The sequence below is a fragment of the Eptesicus fuscus genome, chromosome 10 (assembly GCF_027574615.1).
Source record: "Eptesicus fuscus isolate TK198812 chromosome 10, DD_ASM_mEF_20220401, whole genome shotgun sequence".
Lineage (NCBI taxonomy): Eukaryota > Metazoa > Chordata > Mammalia > Chiroptera > Vespertilionidae > Eptesicus > Eptesicus fuscus.
The window spans coordinates 20,071,486-20,097,909 of record NC_072482.1 but is presented as its reverse complement, the minus strand read 5'-3'; the positions used below and the strand labels follow the sequence as shown (position 1 = coordinate 20,097,909).

The 26,424-nt window shown below is 36.8% G+C and overlaps 1 protein-coding gene across 1 annotated transcript in view; it reads left to right on the top strand.

The window, feature by feature from the left end:
- The window catches only part of PKHD1 (PKHD1 ciliary IPT domain containing fibrocystin/polyductin), a 418,502-nt gene that overhangs the window by 289,050 nt on the left and 103,028 nt on the right, over positions 1–26,424 (top strand). The window contains exons 53-59 of the mRNA XM_008157496.3: positions 792–905; positions 6,559–6,646; positions 16,232–16,386; positions 17,755–17,907; positions 20,286–21,164; positions 21,862–22,030; positions 23,535–23,692. Of these exons, the coding sequence (XP_008155718.2) occupies positions 792–905; positions 6,559–6,646; positions 16,232–16,386; positions 17,755–17,907; positions 20,286–21,164; positions 21,862–22,030; positions 23,535–23,692 (1,716 nt within the window). The remainder of the gene's footprint in view (positions 1–791; positions 906–6,558; positions 6,647–16,231; positions 16,387–17,754; positions 17,908–20,285; positions 21,165–21,861; positions 22,031–23,534; positions 23,693–26,424) is intronic.

The window sequence follows — 26,424 nt, the reverse complement described above, 5'->3', positions numbered from 1 at the left end:
CACTCCCCCTGTGGGAGTGCACTGACCACCAGAGGGCAGCTCCTGCGTTGAGCGTCTGCCCCCTGGTGGTCGGTGTGCATCATAGCAACAGGTCGTTCGCCATTCGGTCAATTTGCATATTAGCCTTTTATTATATAGGATATTTAAAATTGAGATAAGCATCATACTTTTCAGGTTTGTTGTGAAGATTAAATGCTAAAATGCTGTAAAGCTCTTTGGGTAGCCAGTCATAGCCATGCATCAGCCAGGTTTTGCTGTAGTGACAGTGTGTAAGAAATAACCCATGAACCTAAGTGACATACCACAACAAATATCAATGTTAGACTTCGTTGGAATTGCCTCCAGCTTGTGTGTTCTCTTCAGATCTGTTAGGTTTGTTTTTTTCAGTCAGGTACTAGAGACTAGTTAAAGAATACTCCTTTCATGGTGAAAACTTGCCAAGCAACTTAAAGCATCCACTCTGAACTGGCATTGCTATCACCTCTACACAAATTTTATTGGCCAAAACAAATCACATGACCAGGCTAAATACTAGTAGGCCAGGAAGATATACTCTGCCCTAATTGGGGAAAAAAAAGTGAATTTTTGCTGAATGGTTAGCCATACTGCTTCAGAGTTTACTGCATCTCATTTTCCCCCCTTTTCTTATTTCGCCCATGTGACCATTGGCTCTTCTCCATATAGTCTACTGGATAGCATCTACTTTGCATTTCTGAAATTACATCACAACTTCCTCTCTCTCTCTTTTAATTTCAAATTCATTTAAAAGATATATTTTTCTTTGTAAATAGGTACTTTGGAAAATCCCTTACAAAAAGAACAAAAGCTTCTGATTCTCCTTAGAGCCTCAGAGGGAGTCTTTTGTGACCGTTTCAATGGAATTCATATTGATCCAGGAACTATTGGTAAGAGTAAAATAAGTTTTTATTAAAAATGAAATATGTGTTTGTGTGATAAAGCACCATTCATATATTGGAATATCTACTAAATTCCAGTCACTGTTTTAGATAATTTATATTTATTTTATTTATCAGCTCTCCTGTAAGCAGTGCCCATTTTACAAATGATGAACAATATGAAAAATGCCATATAGCTGGACAGTGTCAGAATTTAGAATCATATCCAGATGACCAGACACCAAAATCTAGACTAAGAGTCTATAGTATTAATTGTAAATACTATGTAATTATTGCTTTATTTTTATTATATTTTTAATTTTAAAATTATTTTTATTAAATATATTGGGTGACATTGGTTAAAAATATTACATAGTTTCAAGTGTGCATTTCTATGACATATGATCTGTATATTTCAAGTTAAGAACCATATGATTTCACTCATATGAGGGATAGAAAACTGAAAGCAACAAATGAACAAATATGAAAAACAAAAGCTCATATACACAGACAACAGTATGGTGGTTACCAGAAGGAACGGGAGTTGGGGGTAGTAAAGGGTAGAGTGGGTCAAATATAGGGTGACTAAAGATATATTTTTTAAAACTGAGAGATCTATAAATTACTAAGAAAGATTTACTATTGGCAGTTTCTCCATTTGATACTGCCACAACACCAAATCTTATTTTAAAACTAGTAGCCCGGTGCACGAAATTAGTGCACATTGAAAGGGAATTAATTAGATGAAATATTTTAATATTGGTATTTGCCCTTTCTCTATAATAAAAGTGTGAGAGATAAAAGGAAATGAGTACAATGTATATGAAAATAATACATAAATTTATTAATAAGTAAACAATAACAAAATTATATAACAATAACAAACTGATATAACAATAACAAACTCGTAATATAAAAACAACATTGATGCAAATAATGATGGATAAAGTGATTAAACTTATTCTAATATTTTCCTGTATACCACATTAAGAGTAAAAACACTTTCAGAGTGCTTGACTAATTTCCCTTGAGATAAAGTATTTACAACTTTAACTTTAACGTAACATGCTCTTTGAACTCAAGAGAAAGCAACAGCCGTAACTGGTTTGGCTCAGTGGATAGAGCGTTGCCCTGTGGACTGAAAGATTCCAGATTCTATTCCAGTCAAGGGCATGTACCTTGGTTGCGGGCACATCCCCCGTAGGAGGTGTGCAGGAGGCAGCTGATCGATATTTCTCTCTCATCGATGTTCCTAACTATCTATCCCTCTCCCTTTTTCTCTGTAAAAAAAATCAATAAAATATTTTTTAAAAATACTTTAAAAAAAAGCGAGAGAGAAAGCAACATATAACTGACCATGTCCAAAAATGGGTTCAGGTAGGAATATTCCTACTCTGTCTAGTGTTTGTCCTTGTGATTTATTAATAGTCATCACAAATGCTGGCATAACAGGAAAATATCTTCGAATTAATTTAAATGGGTGGCCAGTGTCAGATGGGGACAAATCAATTCTTGGAATCAGAACAATCTCTCCCTCTGCAGATCCTGTTAATATTTCAGCTTTGATAATGTTAGGTTGCAATCTTTTGATAATAAATCTGGTACCATTACAAAGACCCCATTTATTATTAAGATTTCTCAATAGCATGATGATTGCACCCACTTTCAATTTTAATTTATGACACGGCATTCCAGAAGGAGTAATACTATTAAGAAATTCAATAGGAAAATTTTCCTTTTCAGCATCATCTGTTGAGTCAATGGAATCATCACTCAAATAGGCGTGAAAATCTCCATCAAGTATATCCAAAATTTCTTCATTTAATTTTTGAACGTGCTCATGTTTTGAACAAAGAATTGCATGTTTAGATATATTTTTAATATTACCTATAGATATACTATTTCCAAAGATGGCTTAAATAATAGATCCATTAAAAATCATTTCATGGGGAATTTCAATAATATCCATTCCTAAATGAAAACTGCTATCAAGTTTGCCATCTCCAAGTTTTACTAACCATTCACTTTAAGCAGAATCCTCTGATCTCATATTTGTTTTAAGAGACAACTGTCTGAAACATCCCCAAACACTACAGTACTTTAAAACTTATTTGTACTATGGCCAATCGTATAGCATGGCAACACAAAAATCCCCTCTGAAAAGAACTTTCCCACCAAATGCAACATTCAAATTAGCGCCAGCGAGAGCTTTATATGTATGGCACGTGTGCGAGTCAAAGTTTATTTTTATATTTCCAGTGCGTCATATGTACCAGTTGGTCGGACGGATGGACAAATGTCGGTCACTTAGCCTTTTATCTATACAGATTATAAGTCATGATTTTAACTTTTTTAAAAATTATCCTTTAATACCTCCAAAGCACAATGAGTAAGAATCTGAAGGTTTATGTGGCTTCTATTTGGTTTCTAGGACAAAGTTCTTTCCTTTACCCACCACTCACTTCTCTCCTTTTACTCTTGAATGTTAATTCCAACATAATTTTTGTAACACCTCTTGAAAAGGATCCCACCAAGTTTTTGATAGTCCACATGATAAAACTTACAGAAAAATACAGCATGAGACTTTCATTCTCTCACTAAGTTCTTCATATAACTGTAATTCCTCAGCCTCTAAAGAATGAAAAAGGAAAATAAAAGTGCCTTCTCTCATTCCAAGGCCTTTCTCAGTCAGGCAACCACAAAAAGAAAGAATGAGCCTACAATTCATGCCATGTAATCTCTATCAGGCATAATTCAAATCAAATCCCATCATGCAAAGTCTGGGATAACTAAAATGTATAAGAGAACAGTGGTGACCTGGGGGAGAACTTATGAAACCTTGTCTCCTGCTTTTGCTGACTATTCTTTTCGTTATGCTAGACTCCAAGTCCCTATCGGGGACCTGGTCAGATGGCTGTGGGTGCTAACCCACGCCACCTGGATCCGTGATTGGGGACCTGGGCAGGCGGCTGCGGGTGCTAACCCATGCCGTCTGCCCTGGTCCGTGATCCGTGATCGTGGACCTGGGCAGCCTGCTGCAGGCATTAACCCATGCTGCCTGCCCTGGTCCATAATCCCTGATAGGGGCTTTGAGTCAGCTGCTGCTGGCGGGAGCTGACTCGAAGCCCTTATCCCGGACCTGGTCAGGTGGCTGCGGGCGCTAACCCACGCCCCTGCCCTGCTCTGAGATCGGTGATCACGGACCTGGGCAGCCGGCTGTGGGCTTTAACCCACGCTGCCTGCCCTGGTCCATGATCCCTGATAGGGGCTTTGAGTCAGCTGCCACTGGCGATGGCTGACTTGAAGCCCTTATCCGGGACCTGGTCAGGCGGCTGCGGGCGCTAACCCACGCCGCCTGCCCTTGTCCGAGATCGGTGATGGCGGACCTGGGCAGGCAGCTGCCCTGGTCCGTGATCTGTGATCGTGGACCTGGGCAGCCGGCTGCGGGCGTTAACCCACTCCGCCTGCCCTGCTCCGAGGTCTGTGATCGTGGACCTGGGCAGCCGGCTGCGGGCGTTAACCCACGCCGCCTGCCCTGCTCCGAGATCGGTGATGGCGGACCTGGGCAGGCAGCTACCAGCGCTAACCCATGCCGCCTTCCCTGGTCCATGATCCCTGATCGTGGGCCTGGGCAGGTGGCTGCAGGCCTTAACCCACACTGCCTGCCCTGGTCCATGATCCCTGATAGGGGCTTCGAGTCAGCGCTGCTAGCAGGGGCTGACTCGAAGCCCTTATCCAGGACCTGGTCAGGCGGCTGCAGGCGCTAACCCATGCCAACTGCCCTGGTCCATGATCAGTGATGGTGGACCTGGTCAGCCGGCTGCCGGCGCTAACCGCCTGCCCCAGTCCACCATCATGGCTTGGATCTCACTGGCATGGGTGCTGCCCTCTCCCCCCGCCATCTTTGCTGGTTTAACATGTATATTTGCTTCTGATTGGCTGGTGGGCGTGGCTGGTGGGCATGGCTTATGGGTGTAGCGAAGGTTCGGTCAATTTGCATATTACTGTTTTATTAGGTAAGATTGCTCTACAGGAGATCATAGAAACTGTGACTGGTCTTGTATAACATGATGTAAGAGCCACACAATAACTCAGTTTTAAGGTAGAGCTATAAGACACTGTTTATCAGATTTCTAGTATTTTCTCACTCTGTACATCATTACTAATTGCATAAAATATTAGTGACTCAGTAAAATGGAAACAAACATATTAGGATTGTTTGAAGTTTGATAACTTAGTTCCATAATGTGTAAACCTTTGATGATTGTGAATGATCAAGAAATCTACTTTTCTGGTCAATTAAGTTTTTTGGATAATTCAAATTTAAGGAAATAAACTTTTGAGGTTTTTTTTTTTTTTTTGGTTGTTGTTAAAATCTTTTATTGTTGGACATTTCTCTAAATTACTTCATATTTCTTCTTCTGACTACCATATTTAACCAATAGTGAAAAAGATGAAATTTTAAAATCATGATAATAATGATGATGGTATCTTCTAAAACTTTTATATACATATGATTGTTATTATGAAATATTGATTCCAGGACATATCCTGAAATTCAGAGTGCTTTTTACATTTCTATTAATTCTAATTTTAGTTTTATTATCTTCTGGCTTTTCTTTGAATTAGAGTATGGAAAAAATTAAGGATATTGACATAAATAGTTGGTTAAGTTTCCATTATTTGAAACTCTTTTGTTTCACATAAGATGAAAACTTAAGACATGTTATTTGTACCTTACTGTTGTTCGTTTCTTTTATTCATGTTTTCTGCTAAAATTTATAAGATTTTTAGAGATCAAGATTCATGATTTGCAACAAAATTGGGGACACTAATACAGGGGTATGCAGACAATTCTTTGGAAAATATTTGAAGAAAATATTAGAACTCCTATTCAAATATATATGAATATACTCATATATATGTATATTTAATTAAATAAGTATACATGTGGTAGGAGTGCATAACCATAATTTTGTTACTGCTTGGGTTCATGCCCAAAACATTTTTAGACCACTAGGCTATGAGGAATTGCACTTCATGTAATTTTAAAATGTAGTAAAACATATAAGAGAAAAGACCTGAAGGGATAAAACTGGACTGCATCAAGCAAGACCTTGGCAAGACTTTAATTTATGAGTCTTAAATTATACTTTGAAACAAAGGAGCTAAAGATCTATTCTTTGATATCTGTAGTAAAGAAATAGAGGTCTAACCACTGAAAACAAAGCTAATAGCACCAAATCTCTTTCCTTAGGAAATAATAAATTACTCTTGCCTTTTGGAAAATTTAGTGTATAACATAAAATATCAAAACCAGATAACTTCCAACCAAATTGCAAATGGTGTGGAGTCACATAATGGTGGAAATCTAATTAGTTAGCCATTGGTGTGGTCTATTTCCCAACTGTTGAATTACTAGATGTGATGTGCATGCATTTTTCTATAACTTTTGAGAGAGTAATTTTTATGTCCATGTGAGATATATTTGACCTGCTAAAAACAGAGCACTAAAATATTCTTTTTCTGATAAGCGTACATCTTTATATGTAGTTTCTATATCACATATCTTGCCCAATAACCTCTATAATGAGTTTTACTCATGTCTCCTTAATTCATCTGAAGAATTTTTCTAACCAAATGTTGCTTATTTTGTTTTCAGGAGTTTATGGGAAACTTCGGCTTCACAGTGCTTATACTAAGAAATCCTGGACACGGCTTGGGGCTGACATTGCCTCAGGCAATGAGAGGTAAGGAATGAGAGTAAGTTACTAGTATAATGTATTTCTTGGTTTAGTTTGCTTCTGCTTGATGTTTTGTTACGACATAAAATTAAATTTTAGATTAATAATTATAATTCAAGGATAAATAAATGAAAAAAATAAGGGACCAGAAGGGATTATGGAAATTTCTGAAAAGTAATAGAGAAAAAGTAAAACAAGTAAAAGGCATGGGAGAACATAGTTTATTTAAGGAGTGAATTTTAATTAATACATGTTTACAGCTATCAACAAATCTTTAAAAATATCAATTCTATGAGTTAATAGATGATGTATATGGTGGGACCATAATAGTCTGAATTGAAATGGTAGGTGATTAAGAGATAGATGAAAATAAATTAAGAGTGAGATGAAGCATATGAAGACTATTATAGAATTGAAAAGGTAGTAATAGAATGTAATAATATTGGAGGAGTAAAGGATGAAATTATCACTGCCTCAAACTAAAGAGGTAATATGCAGAACAAACAGGTGGAATTTACCTGAATGCAGAATAAAATATCAGGAGATAAAAATAGTAAAAGAGAAGGTATTAGAAATAGAAAACAGAAATTAGAAAGTATTTGCAGATAATTGCTCTTTTTAATAAGAGCCCAGAATAACTACAACAGAAAGAATAGTGAAAACTATAACTGAAATGTGCACAACAAACTTGGGAATAGTTACATTTAATTTGAACAGAGCAACATCAAGAACAATGATTGCTACATATTCTCACAGTATAAGAAAAAAGAGTGAAAAAGTAAAAGAAAAACAGAAGGAGGCATGAAATTTACCAATCATAGAATTTTTTACATCATTAAAGGTAGGAAGATAGTGGTGCAAAACCAATATATGTTTAGGAAAAAAAAGATTATGACCAAAGAATTGGACTCCATGCTTCAAAAAAAAAAATACTGTTTGCTTTAAGACCTGAAATAAATGGACAAAGGAGATCAATAAAGAGATTAAACTGAATATAAAATTCAAGAATAAGAATAAAAATTTTAAAAAATATATAAAGGTATATATAGTTTATAGATTAAAGGTAAGCATTGAAGTAAATTTAATACTACAAATATGGTGGTTAAAGTAAGGAAAATTCTAATTGTTTCTGTAATTTTGAAAAGTTAATGTATTAGTCAGGGTTATATATATATTAGTAGGTTGTGTGTGTGTGGATGATACTGGTTATATATACATATATACACACATCTATAATGTATAGGCAGAGATGTATTTCAATTAAATATTGAATAAAATGAATAATTAAAAAATAAAAGCAAAAACCTCAAAATTATTCAAAAGAAAAAATCAAATATATACAATTGGTCAAATAAATATATTTTATATTAATAAAAATTTCAATCTCCAGTGAGACCCCAATATCAGAAAAGTTTTACACAAGATAACAATATAGAACTGTATAGAGTAAGTCTCTAAGTAATATAAGGAGAAATTGACAGAAACAAAAGACATGAAATACACTTACTTCCCTTTTTTTTTTCTTACTTACCTTTTTAAGTGTTTAATCTTTAAGATAGGTTAAAAACAATATACAAAATATGAAGAAATATGAATAATATAATAAAGGCAATTTGATTTGTATGTATATGTACATATATATACTAGAGGCCCGGTGCACGAAATTCGTGCACGGGGTGGGGGGCTCCCCCAGCCTGGCCTGCACCCTTTTGCAATCCAGGACCCCTCCGGGGATGTCTGATTGCTGATGTAGGCCCGCAGGGTTTAGGCCTGATCCTGCAGGCCTAAACCGGCAGTCAGATATACCTCTTGTAATCCAGGACTACTGGTTCCTAACCACTTGCCTGCCTGCCTGCCTGCCTGATCACCCCTAACCACTCGGCCTGCCTGCCTGATGACCCCTAACTGCTCTGCCTGCCTGCCTGATCGCCCCTAACTGTCTCTACCTCGGCCCCCGCCGCCGTGGCTTCATCCAGAAGGACGCCCGGAATAATGTCCAGAAGGTCGTTCGGCTGTCCGGTCTAATTAGCATATTATGCTTTTATTATTATATAATTAAAGCTTTAATAATTATAATAAACTGAAATGATGTAGAATATGGTTACAATAAAATAAACATAAAGGTAAAAATACTATCTTAATCACAAATCTTAATTTCTTGTAAGATGGGAAAATAGGAAAAAAGCCCACCCTTTCCTAAATAACTTTTGTATCAAAGAGGAGATCAAAACTTTATCAATAGGATACTTGGGAAGAAGCAATATTGGGAGTGTTGCATGAGACTTGGCCAAACATGCAATTACATTAAATGCTTGTATTGTTGAATAAGGAAATACAAAAATAAACTAAGCTGTCATTATGAGAAACCAGAAACAAAATGAATAATAAATCTAATAAAATCATTTGGTGCAAGATAAAGGCAGGAATTGGTGAATTAGTAGGAAATTAGTAGACTTAGATTTTTTTTTTTAGAGATACTGTTTTAATCTCTGATAACTTTATTCATACAAAATTATGTAAAATCAGAAATGAGAATTCAAATATAACATACCAAAGAGATTAAAATTGTAATATAAAATGTGCTATCTATATGCTATCATTTTGAAATTTTAAAAGTTATATATAGAAATATAAATTAATTGCCTAAAGGAGAATAAAAGTGGAAGAACCAATAATAAAGATACAAAGTTATCCAAGATTTATTTCCAAAAATACATTTGGTTAAATAAATGTATGATGTGTTTTTTTTCAATCATTCATCTACTACTTTTTATGTAGTGTAATCTATTCCACAGCACAGGAAAATATGTGAAGCTTTCCAATTAATTTTAGGAGGCAAGCATAAAATAATTTTTTAAACACCTGCTAAAGATAACTCAAAAAACCCTAACAAAATCTGAGGCAACAACCAAGTGTAAGTAAAAGGCAAAAATCCTAAACAACAACAAATGACACCTAGTAATTTATTAGAAGAAAATAAGATTATGACTGAGTGTGAGTCATTCAAGTAAAGAGAGATGGCTCAAATTGAAATAATTAATATAATTTATCTAAAAAATAGGTATAAAGTTTGAGAATATAATAATTTTGGTATAAAACAGAAATGCATTTTATAAAATTCAGCTTGCATTCTTTGAATAAACAGTAAATTAGGATTTCAAAGGACTTTCTTTGAATTAATGTTTTTTACTAGGGTGTTGAGCCATTAGTTGAGAATTGTGGCTTTAAATACTAATACAAAATAAATATTTAAAAATATCTCTGACGGAGCTCCAGTGGCATAATCAGTTAGCGCATGGTACTTACAAAAATATCTCTGAAACAGAAATTTTCTATTTTATAGAAAAACTAACATTAAAAATCAGTGCATTACAATAATCATTAAATATTGTTATTAAAGTTTTGGCCAATGTGTTGCATTAAAAAAAAAAGGACAGTAGTTGGAACTATTGAAAGAAATCCAAACTGCCATTTTTTGTGTTTGTGGATTATGTACATTTGGTTTTAGAAATGTAGAGAACCACCTGAAAAACTATCAGCTGAATTCAATAAGTGCACAAATCAATAGCTTTTTAATATGTGAGCAATAAATTTTTAAATTATAATGTAAAATCCTATTTAAAATGTCAATTTAAAATACTAGAAATAAACTTAGAATTTATAGGAGCTATAAAAGCAAAACAATAAAACACTAGTAAGGAGCATAAAAGGAGAATATAATATATGGTGATGAGTAATGTAAATGGAAAGGCTCAATATTATAAAGATGTCAAATCTGATGCAACTTTAATCACAAGCCACATATATGCACTTGGAATCTGACTCATTAGTTCTAAGCCTTTTGGAACAATGGACACTTGAAGATAACCAAACATAATCAGGTGTATATTTATAAAAATACTAGAGCAACCTAGTGAATGGTGGAAACATGTATTGAGATGGGAAGACTGGACTAGCCTAATTTTTTAGAAGTTGATAGCAGAGGAGTCAATGGCAGGTGACTGAGAAGCAGAAGTAGGAGAGGAAAATTTGTGATGGGAGGAAAGATGAACAGGAAGGACCTTAAGGAATGCCAGGTGGCTGATGTGGAGAGCAGAGACTGAGCACAATAGGGTTCCAAGGAGTAGTTAGGGATCAGGGCCAGATTCACTGGGGATATCAACAATATTAGTGTTTACCCTCCTCAAAGCATCAAACAGCTGTTTGAGGTTTCGAAGAGGATAGTATGGGTGGGATGTACCACTTATGTTTCTATTTCTTTAAAAATATCGTTCTAGGCAAATGCAGACAACAGGAGGGGTAAAACATGGATCTAGGGACACCACTTAGGAGGTCCAATCAAGAGAAAGTGTAACTTGTAGTCAGGAGTGGCAAAGGAAAGAAGTGGGCAGACTTAGAGACAGGAGACAAAATCTATAGGTGTATTGGGTATGAAGTGCTTTCTTGGCTTCTGGTTTGTGTAACTGGATGGTGGTGCCATTTACTAGAAGAGGCCTAAATTTGGACCGGGGAGTAGGTTATGAGTTCAGATTCGGTCATGAGGAGTTTGAAGTTCCTATATCACACCCAAGAAGCATTGTGAGGTAGGTAAATAGGGATCAATAAGAAACTTCAGTTATTATAAGGTTAGTAAGTTGGAATTTGGCAGGAACAATATGAATGGATTTTTCTTATAAGATGTATTAAAAACCTCCTTTGGAGTCTGAGCTACAGGCTATTTTGAAAGAAACTCAATTTTATTAATTAAAACTATCCATGGTAATTAACTAGGTACCATTTATTGAGTTCTTATCAGGAAGTCTGACTATATGTCAGGCCTCTACCAAGCATTTTACATACATTATCTCATTTAAATCTCTCAATGCTGTAAGTTAAGTATTATTATCTGCATTTCACAGACATTAAAACTGAGGCTAGAGAAGTTAAGTAAAATTTCCTAAGTTCATAAAGCTCTAAGTTCCTGAGGCTGGATTTTTACCCTGGTTTGTATGATTCTATTGCTTGTGTTCTATATTACAAATATTAAAAACAGCATCTCTTAGTATCAGTCCTGCAGAGGAGTACTTTAATGAGTTTATGTAAATAATGTGTACTTATCATAATATATTCCTTTTATGGATATATATATTTTTAATCCTCACTGAGGATATTTTCCCATTGATTTTTAGAGAGAGAGGAAGAGAGAGGGAAAGACAGAGAGAAATATCGGTGTGAGAGAAACACATTGATTGCCTGCCTCCTGCAGGAGCTCTGACCAGGGCCTGGGCCAGGGAGCAGCCTGCAACCAAGGTATGCGCCCTTGACTGGAATTGAACCTGGGACCCATGGGTCCGCAGGCCAGTGCTCTATCCACTGAACCAAACTGGCTAGGGCTGGATAGCCTTTTTTAGCTTCTAAAAATTGTCCAATAATTTAAGACTTTCAGTAAGTTGTAAAAATAAAAGAGTTCTCACATATTCTTCACTCAGTGTTCCCTGATGATATCTGACATAGAACACTATCAAATCCAGCAAGTTGATATTAGTACAATATTAACTGCACTACAGAATAGTTGAGTGATTTCTTTAATAATTTATCTACAATCTTCTTATTGTTAAAAGTCAGTTTAGTAAGCCTTTCTAATCTATTGTTATGGGAGCAGATTTCATGTGCATCCCTTTATGAACTTTCACCAACGGAATTAGTGATCTAAATTTATTTGTTTGCAATTTATTTATTTTATGAAATTCATTGGAGTGAAACATTCAGAGGAAAATTTCATGTCAATTTTGTAAATTCAAACATTTCTTACACTAACAACCAAAGCAAGCTTAGCCAGATATTTGACTAGAAAACTTCCTGTTGTGAAATCTATATATATAAAAGGCTAATATAAGTGTCTGACTGTTCGACCATTTGACCGGTAGCTATGATGCGCACTGACCACCAGGGGTAGACGCTCAATGCACAGACATGGAAACATGGAACAGACTGATGAATCTCATAGGGAAGGGGGGAGGGGGGAGGGCAGGAAGAGATTAACCAAAGATTGTATATGTATACTAGAGGCCCATTGCTTGGATTTGTGCACTGGTGGGGTCCCTTGGTCTAGCCTGCGGGGATCATGCCAAAACTAGAAGTCTGACATTCCCTGAGGGGGTCCCGAATTGTGAGAGGACGCAGGCCTTGCCGAGGGACCCCACTGGGGCACGAATCTGTGCACCGGGCCTCTAGTATTATTATATAAATTTACCTCTGGTTAGAGTGTAGGCCCTCATACTGAAGGGTTGTGGGTTTGATTCCCATCAGGGGCACATTCCTCAGTTGCAGGTTTGATCCCCAGCCTCTGTTGGGGTATATTTGGGAAGCAACCAATTGACATGTCTCTCTCACATCAGTGTTTCTCTCACTCTCTTGCTCTCTCTTACACACACACACACACACACACACACACACACACACACACACACAGCATACTCCTTCCCCTTTACTCTCTCTAAAAAAAATAAATCAATGGAAAAATATCCTTGGGTGGGGGAAAATATTTTTTAAAAAGAAGTATAGAATCCCAAGGCTTTGGGAATATAGAATAGAGATAAATGATAAAGAGCCTGTAAGGTTTTAGAAGACTTAAATTCAATTACATTTATATTTATAATATAAAGTTTAGAATAATAATTTCAACAATTTATTTCTCTCTTTGCCTAGAAAATTATTAGGCACTGTGGCATTTACGTAGCATTTCATTAAATATTAATATCAAAGTTGAATAGCCACAGAAGACTTGAATACAAAATCAGTTACAAGGCAGTAGTATCTATTATTATGTCAAATTTATGTTGGAACAGAAACAGGGATTGGGCATTCAGTGGAGAAGAGACTCCCATGGGATGACTTCTTGAAAGCAAAGGAATTTGTCAGTTTTTAAGAATGAATAGACTGGAGGGCAGACTACAGATGATGATAATTTGTGTGAAAGCTGATAAACACATAACAATTTTTGTGAGAGTAAGCAAATTCTTTTGGTGGGAGCAGAGGACTTATGTAAGAGAGGGGACAAGGTGTTGTTATTTTTTATATTACATTAAAGTTTTCTTTTCAGGTCATATATTCTGTGTGTTTTGATAAATGTATAATGACATGTATCTACCCTTATAGAATCATACGGAATAGTTTTACAGCCCTAAAAATCCCCCGTGCTTCATAGGGAATGCATTTTTTAACTTATTTATTTATTTTTAGAGGGAAAGAGGAAGGGAGGGAGAGAAAGAAACATCAGTACTTGTACTACATCAATTTGTTGTTCATTTATTCATTGGTTGATTCTTATATGTGCCCTAACTGGGGATGGGACCCACAACCTTGATGACAATGCTTCAATCAATTGAGCTACCCAGGGGTAGAATGAATTTTAATCTAATATTCACAAGGACCTTTTGGAATATTATACTGACCTAGTGTCTAAAAAACTTTCTTCAGCAATATAAATAGTATTAAAATTATTATCTTGTCCTAGCTGGTTTGGTTCAGTGGATAGAGTGTTGGCCTGTGGATTGAAGGGTCCCGAGTTCAATTCCAGTCAAGGACATGTACCTCAGTTGCAGGCTCGATCCCTGGCTCTGGTTGGGGTGGGTGTGGGAGGTAACCAATTGATGTGTCTCTCTCACATCAATGTTTCTCTCTCTCTCTGTCTCCCCCTCCTTTCCACTCTCTCTAAAAATCAATGGAAAAATATCTTTGGGTGAGGATTAACAACAAAAAAATATTATCTTGGTATTACTGAAGTAAAGGATTGATTTGAATTACACTGCTAATTTGATTTTGGTATTACTTTAAACCCATAGCTTTCTTTTAAAAAATATATTTTACTGCAATACATTACCTGGTAAGTTGGAAAATTTATATTTAAATGAAAATTACTAATAAACACATTATTCATAAGTGAACTAACATTTCAATGAGCATCTTTCCTATCTTCTGTTTTCTGTGCATGTGTTATTTTTGTCAAAAATAAATGGTGTATATTGTTTTATATCCTGCTCTTTTCAATCAATATGCAATGAGCAGAATCCCTTGTAATTCATTGTTTTGCTACAATGTACTTTTTGCACTGTATGGGTTATAGGTTTTTCAGAATTTCAGGGATTATCATGATATCATTACAGAATGTGGTAGTATTGCTTTTTCTTTAGCAGGTGAAGAACTAAGAGTCAGACAGGTGGGCTGATGTTATTTAATGAAAGTATTTTCACTTGATCAGGAGTCTTTCTTTTGCCTTAATTCAACCTCTAACTTCATTCATTGATCTATTCTTGAGTTTTGTTATTTAATCTCTCTGGATATTAGTTTCCTTGCCTTTAAAAGTTAGTAGTTATTCTAGTATTCTGTAACTGAGTTTTCTAGGATGTCATAGCAAAATAGGAACAAAGGTAACACTAAATTCTTTCATTAAAATTACATCAATTGACAAGTCTTTTTTTCTCTCTCTGACTCTCTTTTTCTAACCTCAAAGACACAGATTTGAATTAATTACCATCTTTGGCCCATAGATGACCTCTTTTAACTTCTTTCTGCTTTTGGTGTTGATACTATGTGCTAGACATCTGTGAATTTCCCACTTACACAGTAGCCTTTTTAAGGATGTTTACTAGTCAAAAATCTAAGTTTTAATGGAATGCCATGTTTTATTTACCATTATGTTTCTAGCACCTACTGTAGTGTCTGGTGCAAACCAGTTGCTCAATCAATATATGTTGCATGATTGAATGGCTGTCACGTAGACCTGTTTCCTGGATGAACGTTTTACTGGTAGAGGAGAATCCATTGTCAAAACTTGCTAAAATGTAGACATTGACAAAAGAGGCAGGTAATTAAAATAAACATATGCCATTGAAGTTAGTAATGATTGTGAATTAAGAATAAAACAAACATATATTCACTAGAAAAACCTAAGCAGCAGTGAAAGACTGAACAGAAATTTTATTAAATGTGAAGTAACACAAACAAAAATGATCAGAACTCTTGTAGTTTCATATTGTGTGCAGACACAATATTTGGAACATAGCACAGTAGAGGCATGTATACTTTTATCCATACAGTAACATTGGGATTTTGGGGGGAAGATTTAAATATTGCCACTTTTCAAATGAAGATAGGACACTCAGAAAAGTTTAAGTGACTTCTCAAAATCACACAGCTAGTAAGTGGCACCTCTAGGATTCATACTGTATCTGTCTGACCATAAAAGTATGAGCCTTAATGAATGATAATAAACTGTCTCAAAATTGTATCACCAGTCTTCAGAACATTTAAGAAATAATTCCTTCTGAAATACCTTTATTATTTAACTTTTGCCAATTGAGGAGGAAGATTTTCATTTTAGGAAATGATATATAGATGTCATATTTTTAACATGTACACATGATAGCCAGATGATCGGCTCCATTAGCTTTAAACTTTTTGCAAAAGCCATTTGTTTCTGTCTTGACTTGGAATTTCTTCTTTTATCTCCCTGGAATTGTTGGCTGTAGTGCATTTCCTTTGCAATCTGGAGTTAGGTAGGTGATCTCTATTGCGGTGCCAGATACTTGATACATCTTTATGCTGTTACAGAATTATAGTAGAGGATGCTGTGGATTGGCGACCCCGTGACAAAATTGTGCTTGGCTCCTCTTCCTATGAGCCTCACGAAGCTGAGGTCCTCACTGTGAAAGAAGTTAAGGGCCACCATGTGCGGATCCAGGAGCGGCTCAAGCACCGGCACATTGGTAAGGTTTGCTGTGCTGGTTAAGGGAGGTGAACGAGCCGGGAAGAACGTGTTCTGCCTGTGGCCTTGGATCCAATCACCATCCAGAGGAGAGGGACAGTGCTTTACTGCTGCCTAGTTACATCCTAGAAGGCTTATCCCTATCCCTTCATTCATTTTATTGCCAAATTAAAAATACTTTGATGTGAGGGAATTTTTTAAACTTTTATTTATAATGGCAAGTCTAGAAGCAAGCAGAAGGGTTACAGCTCTTGTTCAAGGTCACCGGACATTTTCATGTCTAGGCCAGAAAAAATCTCATGGGAGCTGAGTTTCCAGTTCATTTCCTGGCACTCTGAATTACACAGTTACTTAGAAGGTGGTAGTTATTGTAAATAATGGCTTCTTTTCCATACTTAGGAATGTATCCCTCCTGACATAAACTTCATGTTATGTATTGACTACTACTGCTACCAAAAAAATATCCAAATGCCTTTTCTCAAAAAAAAAGTGCTGAATATTTTTATATACTATACACAGTTAAATATACATTGCACATAAATAATAACCATAACCATACATTTCCTGCTTCCGTGGAATAAACTTATCTAACACAGAAGATACAGTGAATAAGTAATAAAACATGGAAATAGAGGGGTTAGGGAATATTTTTTTGTCTGTGATTTGTGAGAGGGAAATACATGTTTTCACCAGGACTACATATAAAGCTCCATTTAAATCATAGTTCCAAGGATGATTTCTGTTTTTAAAAAGTGGCCAAAGAAGAGAGAAATCTTCAGTGATCCTGGTCAGTAAAGTGCTCCATGTGGAGGGCAGTGACAGAAACCGGCCCTTGGCTGTTTGGCTCCCACTGCTGAGGAGGCTCCTCAGGCAGCAGTGAGCTTGAGACCCACCGTGGAAGGATGCTGCTGCTGCTGCCCTTGGCCCCTTCACTCTCATACATCGCTGCTTTAGTTCTGTCACTGCCTCAGTTGCTCTGGGATTCCTCACTCTCATGAAAGAAGTCCACAGACAATGTCCAACCAAATGCTCAGTCTCACACTGATGCATTAAAGAAGGAGGATGGGGACCCCCACTAATTGGACAGGTCCGCCCTGCACAGTAACCTGTCCTAGTAGCCACAGTTATTGAGGAGAAATGAATTCTTGCTCAACCGCTTTCACTCTGATCCCAAAGAGACACAAGTAACCGGGCTTTTCATTTCTCAGCTGACATTTGTGGAGATGCCCGAGGAAAGGAGGACCTTGATGCTGGTAGGACTTCCGAGGGGAAAGGAGTGTTTTCATTTGGCGGATTCCCTGGGCCCCAGACTGGTGATTCCTGAAGTTGGTTTTTAAAGGTGTTTCTTCCCCAACTCCTTTTGCCCCAGGAAGCGTACACGTCCTGGAGGATGGCCCATACATTCGTTTGGCTGCTGAGGTTGGACTTTTGACCCGAAATATACAAATGCAGTCTGATACATCATGCAGGGGGAGACTCCTTGTGGGGTCCTTCAGGAAGTCCAGCAGAGAAGAATTTTCAGGTAAACGAAATTTTAAGTGACATTACCGATTGGAGCCTATTCTTCTGGGACACTCAGAAATTCCAACTGTGAGAATTTTCCTTTATAAAACAAAATGTACAAATTAAATGGCTCCTCTGTGCTCTGAGTAGCTATGCATTTTCAGTTCTAATCTGTGCTTAATTATCAGTGTGATGCTAAAATAATATACTAGCGATCGGCACATATGCACATTTTTACCTCAAAGAAAACATCTTCAGCAGATGTGAAATTTCCTCTGCTTTGAAATTATGGATGATTTAATGACCACTTGAGTTTTATCTCTTTCCTGAATTTCTATAATTCTTTCCCAGTAGCATGCTATATCTGATGGCAGGCCTCAGCTCATGCTATAAAGCAATAGCGTAAATTTAAATAAAAATGATTTCCATATTCCAGACTGCTTTAAGGATCAGTTCATTCTCTCTCATTTCTTTCAAATTTTAGCTCTTGGAATGCTGCAAAATTATTTGATTAGCACCTTATTTCTTCAACTTGTATTCCTTAAATATTATTCCAACTTTGTTCCATAGTCAAATAAATTTGGGAGAGGCTATCACTGTAGCTCTATCTTAGAAAGTCACTGTGCACACGAATATAATACAGGCTCTGCGAAGGCCTGGAATAGAGGATCTAACCATTTTCCAAAGATATCGAGCATGGAACATTTTTCGCTGGCACATCTGTTTCACCAGTCTGATAAAGAGCAGTGTTTATACCTTACATAAGAGTTCAGGATTTCTGGTCCATAGAATAAGCTTTCTCTCCATAAGTTCTCACTCCATTAATTGTCAACACAAGTGAGTTTGCTCCTTCCACACCCAAGGACATTTGTTCGTATCTGGAGACATTTTTGCTTGTCACAAATTTGGTGGGTGAGTCTGTTTGTAAACCATCGATTGCTTCCCTTTTGTCCTTGGCTCTGAGTGAGGGGGATCTGTCTAAAGTCTGGCCTCTTCAAGATTGAACTCACAGCTGGACTGGTGGTAAAGTGGCTGGGAAATCCAGGTGATTGGGATCAAAATTTGGCTCTACCATTTGCTAGCTGTGTAATTGTGAACACGTTTCTTAGCCCCCGTGAGCTTCAGTCTCATTATCAGTAAAACAAAGGTATTCACAGGCTAAATGCATAGATTCTGGAGCCAAACTTTTCAGGTTTGAATCCTGACTTGTGATTAACTATGTAAATTAAGATAAATTACTAAATCCTTCTGGGTCTCACTCTCAACTGTAAAGCAAGAATAATGATGGAAACTTCACAGGGTTGTTATAAGGATTAACTGTTAAATATATGTGTGTGTGTTTTTTTTTAAAGAACCTTAAAATTTTTCTGGAACAAACTCCTGCATCTGGAATTGGGGGGGATCTGCAGGTGTCGGTCAAGGGTGCCAGCCATGGGTGTTCAATGGTTATAGGGCAGAAAAGCAGACCAAAACTTACAATTCCTTCTTTTAAACTGGAGACCTCTGTCAGTCTCTTCCTTCTGATAAGACATATCCAGCAACTTGCACTCAGAATTGTAATGTTTCAATGGGAAAATAGTTGTGAACAAAATCACTGCTTAATTCTCTGTTGAAATGAGTAAGACATTTTAAGTGTGTACTATGAATTAATTTTCAGTCTTGTGTAATTTAAAACTATGAATTATAATACACACATATGACATTAAAAACACTAATTATTATGAAAATTTAAAAATAATATGGTGTGGCTAAAATAAACATACAGAATTTTATAGAATTTGAAAATGATTTTAAAAATACGTTATTTCCTCCATCATGTCTTAATCAAGAGACATTGAATATCATGTTTTTGGGCATATATTGAACAGAAATATATGTTCAAAATTTTTCACTTATGTCACACTCTTAAGAACTGTTTACAGTGTTTATAGAGTTAGCCATTATGTTTTTTTCATACAATATCTTTGTGGGGATGGCTATGATCTTTTCACATTGGGGTCACTGAGACACAGAGAGGGAGACAGGATTCTGAGCTGAGTCCCAGGAATCCATATTCCCCTCATTCTTACCCAGTTCCGGACCCAGCCCTGTAGGCAGATGCCTGGAGTCTTTAAGCTCCGTGTGCCCATCTCCTTTCTCTATCTTTCCTTTCCTTGTTCTCTATCCTATCACCAGACTCTTCAGACTGCACACAAAACCTTTTTAGACATTAATGTCGCCTTCTATGGATTCATATTTTGTTAGTGAGAATCACTGGCATGAAATACTGTGCTGGTGCTGAGAAGAAATTATTACATTTCAATGAAAAATCTGCATATTCTGGTGTCAATAAATGGACCATCTTTCTGCCTTTCATAGGGAAGAAAAAGTACCTGATGATATGCATTTTGTTTACAGGTGTCCTTCAACTTTTAAATGTGGAAATTCAGAACTTTGGCTCACCATTGTTTTCATCCATTGAATTCACGAATGTGTCGGCAGGATCCTGGATAATATCTTCTGCTCTGCACCAAAGCTGCGGTGGGGGCATTCGCGCAGTTGCCAGTCACGGGATCATTTTAAATGACAACATAGTGTTTAGCACCGTTGGTCATGGCATTGATTTGGAGGGTCAGGCCTTTTCTCTCTCTAATAACCTTGTGGTTCTGATGACACAGTCAGCGTGGTCCACCGTTTGGGTGGCAGGCATCAAAGTGAACCAGGCAAAGGACATCACCCTCCGTGGTAATGTCGTGGCAGGATCGGAGAGACTTGGCTTTCACATCCGAGGCCAGAGGTGTTCCCCTCTTGAAGCTCTTTGGTCTGACAATGTGGCCCACTCAAGCCTTCACGGTCTGCATCTCTATAAGGAAAGTGGACTTGGCAACTGCACTAGAATCTCTGGCTTTTTGGCTTTCAAGAACTTTGACTACGGTGCCATGCTCCATGTGGAGAACAGTGTGGAGATAGAGAACGTCACTCTGGTGGACAACACTATCGGTCTTTTGGCAACAGTATATGTGTCTTCTGGTTCACAGCCTTCCATCGAAAATGTGCAGATTGTGCTTAGGAACTCAGTCATTGTGGCCACTAGCTCCTCTTTTGACTGCATTCAGGACAGGGTTAAGCCGGGCTCTGCCAACTGGACATTAATAGACCGAGCTCCTTCCAACCCCAGAGGGGGTCGAGTTGGTATTCTGTGGCCAGTGTTCACCTCAGAACCAAATCGGTGGCCTCAGGAACCATGGCACAAAGTGAGAAATGGCCATTCAGTTTCAGGAATCATGAAGCTTCAAGGTAGGATGTTTGGGCTTATCCAAATAATGTAGTTTCATACCTCTGAGCACAGAATTTTTCATAGCATTCTGAAATTATATCAACAAAAGAGTACAGTGTCTAGTGCTTGTTGTACAATTGACACCTGCTGCGTATTGATAACTACACTGATGGTTGATTATAGCAGTGAGTGATTTATTTAAAAAGTTACTGCTTTAAACATGTTGAAGAACTTTCACAGCAATTATTTAATTTGATTGTATGAAAATTCTCTTAGGTAGGTGTTATTTTTCCTGTTATACAAAGGAAGAAACATAGATGCAGAAATGGTGTCTAACTGAAGTTGTTTTCTAGTTGGTAAGGTAGCCAGGAATAAAATCAAATTATACCACTACCTATGCAGTTAATATTCTATTAGAGCTCTTTTGTAATATTGTACTCACTCCCCATTGGATTTTATCAAACCTATGATAAAACATACCATTCTGAAGACATTGATGTGTTGGACTACTTCTATTTTGCAAAGAATACTCACTCATGTCTTGAAGAATTACAGATAATTTAAGTCAAGATTTATGTAAACTCCTGGAACTAGCCTGGACTGCTTAAATTAACTTCTGGACAAACAGTAGCAAAGATTGTTTAGTTGCGTAGTCTATATTTGCGGTTGGTAGTTTACATGATCTAATGCCATGATATGCTTAAATTTTTTTTTCAGATGTCACCTTTTCTAGTTTTGTGAAGAGTTGCTATAGCAATGACCTAGATGTATGCATTCTGCCCAATGGAGAGAACACTGGAATCATTCATCCCATAACAGCAGAGAGGACCAAAATGCTAAGTATCAAAGATAAAAACAAGTTCTACTTTTCTCCTTTACAAACCAGGTACCAGTTTTAGTATTTATAAGCCATATCCATGAAATATAAAAATTATTAATGGAAATAAAAAGAAGTCCTTCTGAAAAGTATGCTAGATTAATTGAATGCCCCTCATTCTTTATGCTTCTTATCTTCAAATGTTTTGCTGTATGGTTTTTGCAGTCTCTCTCACCAAAGAGCAGAGGCTGTTTCTCTCTCTTGAATCTGGGTTCAGCAATATGACTTTCTCTGGCTAATAAAAGGTGTAGACGTGATGCAGGGCAATTTTTATTGATATTGTTTTGTCTTTATTAGAGATATTTCTTTGGGATATTTTCAATCACTGGACAAAATGTACCCTAATTCTTGTATATTCTATAGAGTATGGTGTCACTAGTCTTCAGAAGGAAGCTTAGGAGCCCTTGTGCAAGGACTGGTGGGGAGAAGAAAATCATGCTGTTGTCAAGAACCCCTTAGTTGAATAATAAGGCTTAGATAGATACTGGTGCTCAGACCAGGTGTAACCACTATTCTGGACCGTATGATCTGAGAGTTTCGTTCAGGAATCTGAAAACTAGATAAGGCACTATTTTTTTGCCATAAAAAGGAGCAGGGAAATCAGGATGAGGGAAAATGGACTACCTTTCTTCCCCATAACATTGGGATAAACTCCTATAATAGAAAAATCACCCTAATTGGAAAGTTTATGTTTTTGGCCCAATACCTATCTCTTTAAGATGCCCATTCCTGAGCTACTTTTGGTACCTAAACATTATTAGGTATGTTATTTGGGTTGTCTTGTCATTTTTGTCTTATTGTCCAGTTTTCCTTATGTTCATGTATTACCTATGGGATGAAAGAATTATAAAGCTTAATAATACTAGCATCTCATTCTTTGTACTATTAATACTTAACACATGGTTGGCATGCAATAATATTTAACATTAGTACTGATGGTACTGAAAAATATTAGACCAGGAGAAATCAAATAAGTTTTCTAAAATTCAATGTTATAATGGTCTACTATTTGTTTATATAACCTCCTGACTCTGAATTCTGAAAGTATAGGAACCATGCTTTTATTTATCACCATTGTACTCCCCAAACTGTAAGTAGTAGGTTTTCAGTAGATATTTGTTGAATGAGAATATCTATTTTTACCTTGTTTGCATATGGCATAAATATAATTGACATTTATAATGATAATCTTAATATTGCAAGGTACCAAAGTTCCATAAAGAAATGCTTATGTTATTTTCAGTAGGTATTAGAATTAGGAGCATTTTATTGTATCTTACTGCTTAGAAAATTACAATCTATGTAAAGATGATATATCCAGAGTATTTGGATAATAAGAATGCCTTTCTTCTTGACCATATAACTGAGAAATAATATGTTCTATAGAGTTTTATTTAATATTTATGTAACACACTACTACTAATAAGTTCCTTTTTTGTCAGATCAGTAATTTTAATATATTTTCTTTTTTGTTGCTCATGAAATGAGAGTTGCTTTCTGTCTGTCTTTCCAGGAAAGATTTAGGAACACTGGTCTGCTCTGAATCCTATTGTGAAAGTCCAAGAAAGTATCTCTTTAAGGATCTCGATGGGAGAGCCCTGAGTCTACCTCCACCGGTTTCTGTATTTCCTAAAACCGAGGCAGAATGGACTGGATCCTTCTTCAACACAGGTTGGTTATAAAGGAACTCGATGCCTCCAGTAGGGGGAGCATGCATGAAGGAGCTGGTTTGGGTGTGTTGTCTAGTGGAAACCAAATATCCTGGAGAGGAAATGAATTCTGGAGTTGGAGCCCGTGCTAATATGCTGCTCAGCTCACCGGTATCGAAGGAATGTTGAGTGATTAAGAGATGCTGTGATCACTTTGTGGCCTCCATGACGTTGCCAAAGGTGTACCTATGTCAAAGGTACCGATTCCTGACACCAACTCTGTGCACCGGTGAGAACAATACTCTCACTAGCTTGGTCACCTGGGCCTGAAGCATTATTCTCAGTGCTCAGAGCTTTGCAGTGTCAGCCACAGAGCCAGCAACTCTGGCTTCTGACTGTATCTTTCTCTATCACCAGAACTTAAGGGCTCTCAATCTGGAGAGGGTGGTGGAGTAGATGGCATGCAGTTTGCCTTCTTTTTCTCCATTTTTGTAATTGTCCCTGGGAGGTGTGTGTGTGTGTGTGTGTGTGGGGGGGGGGGGGGGGGGTGGAAGGGAGGCCAAGCTGTGATCAAAATTCTTTCTTCTTCTTGCTTATACAAACAAAACCCATTTACCTATCAGTTTTTATAGCTGGATCCCTAAGGAGATCATTGCCCTTCTTACTTCCACAAGCAATGAGACTGAGTTTTCTTTTCAGTTCAGGTGGAACCTACTGCAGGTAAATCTAAAAAATTTTCCCTGTGGTTTTTTTTTCTTCCTGCTTCAGTGGTTGATGCTTCAGACTTCTAGTCTTTCTTTCCTTTTTTAAATTTCTGAATGTGTGAATGTCCCAGAACTACATCCTCAGATATGTTTTCTTTTCTCTTCCTAATCGTTAAGCCCAAGGTTGAAATAACACTTAATGCTGAAGACTTCCAATTTATATCTCCAGCCAGACTGGATCCTGAACTTTAGTGTGGTATATCCAACTCCATTGAAAAGTATAACTGACATCTTAGACTTAACATGCCCTAAATGGGATTCTTCATCTCTGCCCCATCCATTTCCTGCTTCTTGCCTAGCTAACTCTACTTCAGAAATTGGTACCATCATTTATGAGGCGATTTAATGAAAATATCCAGAAACAATCATTTATTCTTTTTTTTTCAGAACCCAAATTCTCTCACTTCTAACCATCATCATCTCCCACCTGACAAGGGAATAACCTTCTAACTAGTCTTCTTTCTTATGCTCCTGTACCCCATACAGGTCTGTTTGTCAATGATAGCCAGAGTGATCTTTCAACTTTCCAATGTTTTTTCTATCCCCCTCAGAATGAAATCCACACTATAAGCTGTGTAGTATCTGGCTCCTGCCTGTCTCTCTCACTTCACTTTCTGTGATATCCTTTTTACTTATCATTGTCTTGTTTTTTCTTTCACATGATAAACTTATGCCTATCTCAGGGCCTTTGCATTGGCTATTTCTTCTGCCAGAAAAATCTTGTTCTCACTTCTTTGCAGAGCTGGCTCCTTCTTTTCAAATGATAACTCCACAGAGAAGCCATCTCTGACCACCCTATCGAAAATAAATGTTCCTCCATTATTCTCTAGCCCTACTATGCCCACTTATAATTGTGAGTTTTTCCTAAACTTGTGGGTTTTGGTGAGGATCCCATTTCTGTGAAATCAGTATCAAGGGATACATGTCCCATTAATTGAAATTATATTATAAATGTACCTGCCTACTTGTGGATTTACTGTTTGCCATTATAGAGTACAAACTTCATGAGGGCAAGAATTTTGTTCAGCTTACTATTACATATTGGGGAGATGCTCAACAAATGTCAGTTGATAAACTGATCAAGGGAATAAATTATTGATAACCAAGGAGACTATTAATGCTGTTTTCCCCATATCATTTAAGAACATACAGAAGAAATTGAGGCCTTCAGGTCATTGGTTTAAGGATTTATCTATAATATGGAATCCTGGAACCAAGAAGGTTCCAGGTATCTTTTTACTTGTTTTCACTTTTTTCCCATTTGAACTACTACTACTTTATAGCACTTGCCTTTTAGAAAAGTTTTACATAACTCATTAATTACCATGCAGTTTCATGCTTCAACATTGTTTAATATTTCTCTCAAAAATTTTCATAGGTTGAAGGCTTATCTTTGCAACAGAGTGAAAAGCTGTGAGGATTACAGTATAGGATTTAGAAAGTCATTACTGAGTGCATGAAGCATGCTGAGTAAATATTCATTTTGATATGTTGGTTATATCTGTTGAATATAACCAGCAAATACATATTTGCACAGAATAATGAAATCCAGGGAAACATCCATATTGAGAAAATATGTGTAGAGTAGAAAATGGGGGGAAAAAGATAGGAAGCAAGTTTCCCATTTACACTAGTTCTATTCAAATAGGTTTCTTAACAAAATAATTTATTGATTTTAGAGTGAGAGGGAGGGAAGGAGAGAGAGAGAAACAAAGAAAGATAGATTTGCTGTTCCACTTATTTATGGATTCATTGGTTGCTTCTTGTATGTGTTCTGACCAGGAATCGAACCCAAACTTTGGCATTCAGGATGATGCTCCAAACAACTGAGCTACCTGGCCAGGGCTTCAAATAGCTTTCTGTAGTAAATTGTCTTGTTGGTTTTAAAAATCATCCCCCTGTTTCAGGTGTTATGCAATCGAGAAAACATTCTTACATTTTAAAATAAGTACATGAATAATTGTGAATTTTTCCTAAACTGGTGGGTTTT